The following is a 9,735-nucleotide window of genomic DNA, read 5'->3' as shown; positions in this document are numbered from 1 at the left end:
TCCCTTACTATCCAACTACCCATTTCCTTATTTGGCATGGCAGCCTCAGGCAAGCTAGTCTGCAAACACTTTCCACCAAACCCTATTATCAACCTCCTTAGCTTAATTTTCCCTCCTAAGAGTACTTCCTCACTACCTTGGAGGGGAAATTTGTGGTGTGGGGACAACAGCAAGAGCAACACAGTATTTGAGGGCAGACATATTGCCATAGCAAGCTAAGGGACAAAAAAGGTAACATGGAGTTTAGCCCCCAACACAGATGCAACCAGTCCTCCAAACATGCCCTGAAATGTGCAGTATTTTACAGAGCTGAAAGACCATATCCTCTGCTCTTCCACTGCGCTTCCATATTTGTCAGGAAGGGGAGAATACACTGTAGGCAGTCTACAAACCTGGGAGCTTTTTGCCTAAAATAGCCTTTCTGGTGGCTTTTCCTGATACAGACTGATGTCTGTATTCTTCAAAACTCATAACACAGTACTTTTTTTACAAGGAAGAATTGTAAAGAATTCTTCATTGGCATTTTTAGCCAACTCTTTTGTGAGCGTTATATAACACATCATTGTAATGTGTTTTTAATATATGCTGGAAAACAGAGAATGCTCAATTAACAAAACATTCAACATTCATAGTTTTTCTTCTGTCACCAGAATGATCTGAGGATTAGGAGAACAAATGAGGAAATAATGTTAGGCCAAAACGACTTTTGGTGCAAAAGTGCTACTATGAGTCCACATTGCTAGGTAAGTATAGAGGACAGAGCAATACTTTGGGCTCACTTAATGAGCTAAATTCTTCTTCTCTTCCTTATGAAAATCTACCATTGATTATGATAGCAGTTTTGCACATTTAGGCTTTAAATCCATTGTGAAATGGCTAGAACACAGGAAGTCCTGCATGCTTTATACCAGTTTGGTTGGGAACTGAATTAGCATTTATTTATTTTTTCTAAGTAATGCGATGTTTATTTAGCAGATTGTTATTTGTTAAGTACACACTGACTACTAAATTCATTGCAGTCTCTCTTTTACTCAGCACGGCTGTATTTGGGCCTTATTCTCTGAGGCACCAAACACCTCAAATCCCATGTTATCACAACATGATAATAATGTTATTGTTTACACTTGTAGCTGACATACATAAATCCAAATATTGCTTTTTCAATAGGATGATGTTTCCTGAATACTAAGTGGAAATTTTCTAACAAATATAAGCTGAAAATAATATTCTAAAATTTTGCAAAAATTCACTATTGGATTCAGATCAAAATACTACAGCTGACCAGCTTTCATTAATTGTTGGCATAAAAATCCAAGATCACTGATTGAGATCCAAATTGTGTTTTACAGTTTGGGACCATCTCTTCAAAATACAAGCTTTTAATATTTAATTAATGTAATAATAGTAGTAATACTCTAAAAATCAGTTAACTACTATATTTTTGCATAGTCAAACTTTTTTTCTTTAAATGGTTGAAACATATTTACTCCCATGATTAAGAATTTATACAGAAAATATATGATCAAAGTTTCCATCCTGACAGTTAATGTTCCTATGTCACAACTCTGGTTGACTTCAGTGGGAATTTTGGAGACATAAAGATAACAAGAACTGACACTGAGTTACCACTCCCATTTAACAAAAATGTCTAAAGGAAATGTAGACTCCCATCTTAAATGTTATTCTGAACATATCCTGGAATAAGACTTAGTGTTTAAAAACTAGTTTATAAATTCTTCCAAAATTTATATTAATAACGCTTCATCTGATTTACCAAGATTTGTAAAAATCCATTAACAAATAAGATAAGATACATTTTAATTGAACAAATTCTAAAATATCCTAATAATGTGCAGTTCTTTTGAAATGTTTAAATGTAAAGTAAATTTACAATTTCAGGTTAATTTAATGCCAGAGAAGATAATATAACTGATACTGACCATTCATAAAAAAAACCTAAGTAAAAATAAATACACGTAAGTTACAAATTAAACCAGTTTTGAGGTTTCTGTGTCTATTATAACTTCAATGTAGTCCTCTACTGGGAAACCAAAGAAAGTATTATGAAAGTGCTATGCTTTCTCTCAGGTGATAGGTGTATAATATTCATATTACACTGGGGAAGAAAGGTTCATTGGGGAATACCCTAAAGTAAGTTAAAAAACAAACAAACAAAAAATTAACATTAAGAAGAAAAATGCTAAAGGCCATTGGTAAAATCATTACATCAAACTAATTTACATTTCAATGTGCCTCAGTTTATGTCACATTTTACCACAGGTAACAATTCTAAAATAGCTAAAAGTAGATAGATTTGATGTGACCTCAAATTACATACACAGCGTATCAAAAATGTCCATGTTTATCTCTGTCATACAATCACAGCTGTTAGTTTTTTAGTAGCAATTTGAACACTTTCCCTTGCTTTCAGGCCCATCCTAACCTTCCTGAAGAGTCCACTAGTGCCCTCTCCGTCTTCTCTGGTTCTTATTTGGAGGTTTAAGTAGACTCTCTCTGTATTTAACATTTGTATGGAATAGTCGAACCATTTCATGGTCTTTGTTATCCAACACCCTGGGCAGAAAGAGAGAGGATTTCTGTGTCCTACGGGTTTTAAAGCCCCGTCTGGGTCGTCCTTTCCCATTGATAGAGACATACCAGAGCCTTTCAGCACTGGCTTTGCGTTTGTTGTTGGCTCCACTGGGCACAGTCCGGTATAGGCGAGATGCATAAGTGTTATAGCCCAACTCATGGATCCTTTCCACAAATTCACACTCTGCATTGTAAGTTTCCTGTAAAGTAAACACCATCATCATTAGCTTCAAAAAGATGATGCTAGCAAAATACATTTGTCCTAATACAGGTAAAGGACTTTAAGAAGTTTCAGTTGGATATTAAGGAAATAGCTGCAGTATATAGAATACAGCATCTGTTATTACAAGGACCAGATATCACAAGAGGACTCTAGAATAGAAGAGTAACTTTTTATGTATCAGTTGTATCACTGCAATATCAGAACAGTCTAGAGTCAAAAAATTTTTCACAAACTAATATGAAATGGAAAAAGACAATACTACTAGTTATAGTTACTTTGTAAACTGTTATATGTCTCTAGAGGTTTTCCATTTCTTTTAATCTTATGACTTCCTTGCTGCTACCTCATGTGACCTCCACTTCTGTTGTTGCAGTCACCTGTTTCCTCTTGTCTTAAATTTAGACTATACGGTATTTGAAAGAAACAACCTTTTTTGTTTTATGGGGCCTTAGTAGTGAATGTGTTGCTTCTAGCTGCTACTCCAATATACATTAATAATTATCATAATCTCATAGGTTTGAACCTGGGACTAGAAATAAAGAACTGTCCCTAGTTCACAGTGGGCACATCTACACATTCATTAATGCGCCTTTGCTACTGGGCATTCAGTTTAGTACCTCTAATATGAAGTACTAGATAAAGGCACAGTAGCTGTACAAAGGTGAACATTTTTTGTGACACTTAATGTGCAGTAGACTAATTCTACTGTACATTAGTACATTAGCATGTTTTTTTCCATGACTTGCTAATGTGCAGTAGAACAGTCCACTGCACATTAAGGTGTCTCCTGTAGATGAGCCCAGTGCTGATTAGGATGAGCTACTTAGCACTTGGGCTCAATTTCCCCATCCATAAAATGGGGGTAAAAATACTGTTTCTTAGAAATAGTTTGAAAATTCATTAATGTCTGAACACCACTTTGAAGGTGAAAATAAATGCTATTTGTTCAGCTTTGATGAAACTAACAGTTCTTTTGCATTTATTTAAGATCAGGGAGGTGCAAGTCTTCAGACAAGGTCGTCTGAAACACCCGGATGCTCCTCTACTGTAAACAGCTCTATATACTGTTTATAGTAGAGGGCCACCTGTGTCCTTCCAGGTTGTTCCCCCACTCCATCACTGATATGCTTCTCATCTTAGTATATGTTCCTGATGCCACTAGAAGCTACTCCCTTCATGTGTACTTATTTTAATATACCATGCTGAAATGTGTCCCTTTTGCCTGATTCTCAGCTAAAAGAAAAAACTAGAATGTGAGGAATCCTTGAAGTGAACAGTAGCAATTGGTGTTAGAGTTTTAGTTCCTTATAATAAAGGTATTCTTCACATTGCACATAGCTACAAATGTAAGTCTCTTCATTTCTTTGTCATCTCACGAGTTAAACAGGCAATATGTGCAAAGCATTAAAACAAAAAGGAAACTATAGAAGGGTCTTGGTTGGTGTCTTCTCTAAGATGTCTTCTCTTGAGGAACAACTGTCCAGTAATTAGACCACTAGCTTAGGGCCTTGGACAGGTAGGTTTAGTTCCTTGTTCCACCATATTCTTTTGGTTGGAAACCTGCCCATGTCTCTAAAGACCTGATTATTAAAGATATGCAGGCACTTAAAAATGCTAATAAGGTGCTTTGGCTGCTTTGACAGTTCAGTCTATACCATTTCCACATTTAAAAAGTAGAGATTATCTTGCTGCCCTATCTCACAGGTATAAACACAGAGGGTAAATACATTAAAGACTGTGGGGTTCTCAGAAACCATGGTGATGAAGGGCATACAAGTACCATAGGGTTTTCTTCTTCCACGTCTGTTCCTGCTCCAAGGGGGTAGATTTTCATGTGTTCATGAGACCACGGCAGAATTCCATAAAGACATGCATGACTGGCATAGCTATTCTAAAGAAACACTAGAATTCTGGTATCATTTAGCTATTCCAAAGCCAAAAAAATCAAACCAAAACAAAAATCCTCCCCTGTTTGGAAACTCAAGTCTGGAAAAAACAAACAAACCCATATTTTATTCTAGAATACATAATTATTTCAGGACAAAGCAATTTTTATTTTGGGATAATGTGTTCCCAAAGGAGCATGTATAGTGGAACAGTTATTTTAAAATATCTATTCCAGTCAGTTTCCTCTTGGAGAGAGAGAATATCCTTTCTTACTCTGAGCTCTTGTCTCTTACTTCCTTCATAGAAAGGGGAAGCTAAAAAGAAAGAGCTTTTCCCACATGGGTTGCCGTCAAGAAGAGAAGTTGTGAAACAATCTGCTTGGCATGAGCGACTGGTGCCACCTTAGTCAGGACGGGGGTGGAGGGGCACATGCCCCCCCCGGCAGCCAATTGCACCAACCAGAAGTGGCTGCGGTGCTTCATCCAGCACTCCTGCTCCCCAGCCAGCACTTATAAGGGGGGCACCAGTGCTCCTGCCTGTCACCTAAGCAGGGAGCACAGCGAGTCAGGGGGTGCACCAGCACTCTCAGGGGTGCATGTGCACCTTTGTGCAGTCCCTATGCATCTCCACTGCTCCTTGGCCTTGAACAGAAGTAGCAAATATGATTTTTCAGTATCAGAGAAATTTTCACAGCTGATTTTCCTCCCACTGAAGTGGAGCCCAACAAGGATAGCCCCAAATTGGCCTGATTCTTTCTCATGCTGAAGGGAAAGATGCAGGAGGGAAGAGCCTGTCTCTGGCTTCCTTCCATTTAAAGATTTTTTTTCACTAAGAGTTTGTTAGTGTTATATGAATTCATGCTATATAATCTTGATACAAACAAGGAACATGTAAGAAGTAGTAAGAATTCACTTTAACACCATTCATTTAAGGCCTTTTTGATTTGGTAGAAGAATACCCGTAGAAAAAAGGATCCTCATTATCAATTAGTAGCTCTAGCTGGGAATGCAGGGAACATTCTGTCTCTGGTCTGACACAGCAGAGCAAATACGTTCCACTTCAACTGTGTGTTACTTTGGTAATGCTTTTTGTGATATAAATCCCATAACGAATCATCATCTTTATACAACCCCTTTATCAAGTACCACTTGCCACTATAGACAGAATATTCACCAGAAGAAAACTCTTCAGAAAGGAGGATCAGCATAATATATAATATATGGAAATAGCTGAGTACTCCTCAAGCATGAAGTGGAGTTACCTAGGTTGTATGTTCATGGAAAACCTCTCATAGCTTGAGGATGTATCATGCTGTTCAAATCAACAGAATTACATATAATGAGTAGTTGAAGGAAGCAAGTTTCACATAGCTATATTTAACCCTACACTTTTTTTCTTTCTCTTTTCAAATCTGCTTTCATACTACAGGATTCCTGCTTAGGCAAGCTGTACAGCCTGGCTGTTGTATAGGAATAGATGGATTTGGAGATTGCCTGCAATTTAATCAAGGGCGTGGGACCAAATTCAAAGTTGATGGGTACTGCGTGCAAGATACCTATTGAGAAATATTTATATGCCCTTGTGTGCATATGGCTACAGGGGTGAAGTGAACTGCACATGTGAACAAAAGTTTAAATGGAAAAATCTTACACATCATAGGTGAAATCCTGACCCCACTAAAATCAATGATAAAACTCCTATTGACTTTAGTGGACCCAGATTTCACCTTGAGTCTCCAGCACTTGCAGCTTTCAGTGTGTTATTTGGGCTGCACACACACAACTTACTTCCTGTGTATCCATTTAACAGGATATCGCACAGGCCACAGCAGTGTGCCACATGCAGCCTGTGGGCCGTGGGTTGAAAACCACTGGTCTAGGAGAGCACATACGTTCAAGTAGTGGATTGGGGGGCTTACTTGCACTTATATATTCTTATGCCTTCTTGTAGTTGCTTCTTCTGCTATATCCCTGACTTCTGACTCCAATTTAAATTCTCTTTCACTAGCCTGAGCACCAGTTCAATGGCTTCTGCCAGAAGAGCTGCAGTTGATGTCAGTATGACATTTTCTTATAGTAGGAATGCTCATTCTATTTTTAGACTCCTTTCCTTCAAACATTTGCATCTACTACTGATGTCAGATGCATACACCTCTGAACATGGACTTTTCAAATAGATATAGATATTTTGTATTTGAAAAGATTGCTGCTGCTGAATTTAATACTGTATAATATCAACACTTGCACTAGTCAAGAAAACCTCAAGTCTATATAATTTTGACTAGTGTATCATTTTATCTCTAGGAGCACAGGTGATATACAGGGAAGAATATTTAGAATTTAGCACCTTTAAGACTCTCAAAACATTTTATGGATAATAATTTCTCATAACAAAATCAAGGAAAAAGCTGCTACAGGATTGAACATTTTCCTATAACATGTACATATATCAAATAAATTCTGTCCATTCATGACAATGGTGTTTCTTTCCCCCCATTGAAAATCTTTGGTTCTCAATGGGAAGATGCTCTCTTTTTTCATACAAGGATTGAGGTACCACTGTCTTAAAGTAAAACTTACTGAAGCATAAAGTCTGCCTCTTTTGTTCATTGCCAGGTATCTGCTGGAAAACAAACCTTTGATGGCAACAATTCCAACATCAACTGCAGTTATCTCTAGAATACCTAGAAAGAGAAAAAAATAGATGAGAATTGTGTTCCTTCCTCTCCTCTGTAATTTCCTGAGATGCATCTGAAAGGTTGCTTACCTCCAGAATATGATTTCACCTGTGTGTCACACACAAAAGGTGATACTGCAAACAAGACTATACCAAAAAGAGACAATAAAGAACAACAGCAGCAGCATGGGGAATAGCTAGCAAAAAACTTGACAGCAAATCCTTGGTTGTTTGATTGAGGCTGAATTATTTCAAGAAGGAAAGAGCTGACACAGAACTAGCGGTTCACCTAATCCTGTATGTATATAAAAATGTTTAAATCCCCTTTAATTATTTTCTTAGGGATGTGAGAGTGCTTGACTTATTGAAGCCAGTCACAAAGCTGCCCATTTCAGGACAATGCTTTTGCTGAGGTCTCCAGAGGGTAAGATGGAGTAAGACGGCTGTGTCTTAGATCTATGAAAGGACTTGTCATTTAGGAAGTCAATGCAGTGCTTGAAACAAGGACAATATGCCTAGCTAAGCCCAATTAAAAGGGAGGAGGTATTTCAGCCCACGGAAGATAGCATATGCCAGAGTGTTTAAACCCAGCCAAAGGAGGCTAAGATGCCAAGGAGGTTTTAAACCTTAGAGGAAGATGCTGCGGTAGGAGTGATAGGGATCCATGTACCTTGCTTTTTGCAGTTCTACCCGTGGTGTAGTATTTTGGTACACCAGCTCAGCACTGCCTGCAACAGCAGATGTAAAAATCCCCTGATCATAAACTCACAAATTGTCTTTGGATCACGGAAACACAGAGTGATAAGCTTTTCTCTGTTCCTGAGTTAAACTCTTAGTCCCACTAAGTCTCCAAGATTTAGGATAATTACGGTACAGCTGTTTTGAATCACCCCTTGCCTGAACTCTGAAGGATGTCTCCCAAAAGTCTTTGATAGCGAGGGGTTTTCCTCTAGGAAACCGTGGTTTTCCTTTGCGGACTTCAGACAGCTCTCTGAGGTCTCCTATCTCTGTGTGCCATCGCGAGCCAGGATTTACGCTTTCCTGAAGCATCGCGGGCTGCAGGCTCCCAGGATGAGGCAGTCTGCTCGGCTCGCCCAGGTGCGGGGGGGGGGCGGAGAAAGCTGCTCGGCCCGGGCTGGGGCACCCCGCAGAGAGTCCCCACCTGCAGCCCACGACCCTGCTCGGCTAGCCCAGGCTCCCCCTGACTCCTGCCAGAGCCCGTTTCTTCCTCATTACCGCTGCTTTCAAAGGGGGCAGGAGGCACTCGGTCCCGAGCAGCTCCAATCCCCCCTCCAAGGAGGAGATTTGGGGGAGGGCACCAACCAGCGGCCCGGGGGTCACTGGCTTGGCTGAGAGCTCCTCAAGGGTCCCTAGGGAGCAAGGAAAGGAGGAGACCGACTCCCCCTGGGCAAGCAGGGGGCCAGCTCAGGGCACTCGCTCACTGCCTCCCCCCCGCCCCCAAGGGGCCTGGGAAGGATGGGCCGGGAAGGGGGGACCCGCGACCCAAGGTGCTGCAGCTGAGTGAGCTCCGGGGCTGGCCCCCTGCAGCCCGCAGCGATGGCAGAGGGATGCTCCTCCTCGCACCAGCTCAGTGGCACTGGACGGGCTTGGGGGGGGGCACCTGATCCTCCCCGTCCCTCCCGGGGCTCTGTCCAAGCTCTGAGCACTTCCGTGGGAGTGCCTGCCTGCAAGTCGGGAAGGCGATGTAGGGGCGTTAATGGGTGGGGGAGGCGGGCCCGATCCCCCCGCGCTTCCCTACCTGGCCCCAGGGGAGGAGGAGCCCGCCGAGCAGCTCCCCTGAAGCGCGCTGGGCTGAGCCGCCGCCGCGTCTACACACGTGCAAGGGCCAAGGGTGGGCTGGCGAGGGCGAAGCCCCGCTGCCCTGCATCGCGGGGGCGTGGGGGGGCAGCGGTGCCCTCCTGAGCCCCCGGGGCACCCACACCCCCGTGCCACTTACTGTCACTCCCTTCTCAGCGCCCCCGGGCTGGCGCTGGCCCCGGAGAGCCGGGCCCGCCGGCTACTTACTGAAGACGCTGTTCTTCTCCAGGGTGCCGTTGATTTTCCCGCTGGCGTGGATCTGGAGGTGGTACTTGGTGGCACAGTAGAGCTTGCGGCGCCTGGGAGCTCCCCCGAGATGCTCATAGACCCCGCCGCGGCCCCCGGCATCTCTGCGCAGCCTTGGGTCGCACGCCTGGCCTTTGGCACAGGAAAGTGCCTCGGGCACCTCCGCCGCCAGCCCTGGGGACCAAGACTCCTGCAACAAACTCAGGAAGAAGAAGATCCAAATTATAACCATTGTGGCATGATGGCCGCAGCGCCGAGTCTGCTGGGGAGGTCGCGCCCGGGAGCCAAGGACA

At 42.3% G+C, this 9,735-nt stretch overlaps 1 protein-coding gene across 2 annotated transcripts in view; it reads right to left on the bottom strand.

The window, feature by feature from the left end:
* Nucleotides 1–938: 938 nt before the first annotated feature.
* The window catches only part of FGF3 (fibroblast growth factor 3), a 19,660-nt gene continuing 10,863 nt past the window's right edge, over nucleotides 939–9,735 (bottom strand). Inside the window, exons 2-4 of one of the 2 annotated variants that reach the window (XM_019519444.1) lie at nucleotides 9,404–9,735; nucleotides 7,282–7,385; nucleotides 939–2,792 (exon numbers count right to left, since the gene is read on the bottom strand). In XM_019519444.1, the coding sequence (XP_019374989.1) occupies nucleotides 2,460–2,792; nucleotides 7,282–7,385; nucleotides 9,404–9,674 (708 nt within the window). In that variant the 5' untranslated portion in view covers nucleotides 9,675–9,735 and the 3' untranslated portion in view covers nucleotides 939–2,459. The remainder of the gene's footprint in view (nucleotides 2,793–7,281; nucleotides 7,386–9,403) is intronic. The other variant, XM_019519445.1, reaches the window with a different exon arrangement.

The sequence above is a fragment of the Gavialis gangeticus genome, unplaced genomic scaffold (assembly GCF_001723915.1).
Source record: "Gavialis gangeticus isolate Ggan-Ray unplaced genomic scaffold, GavGan_comp1, whole genome shotgun sequence".
NCBI lineage: Eukaryota > Metazoa > Chordata > Crocodylia > Gavialidae > Gavialis > Gavialis gangeticus.
This window is presented reverse-complemented; position numbering and strand designations above follow the sequence as displayed.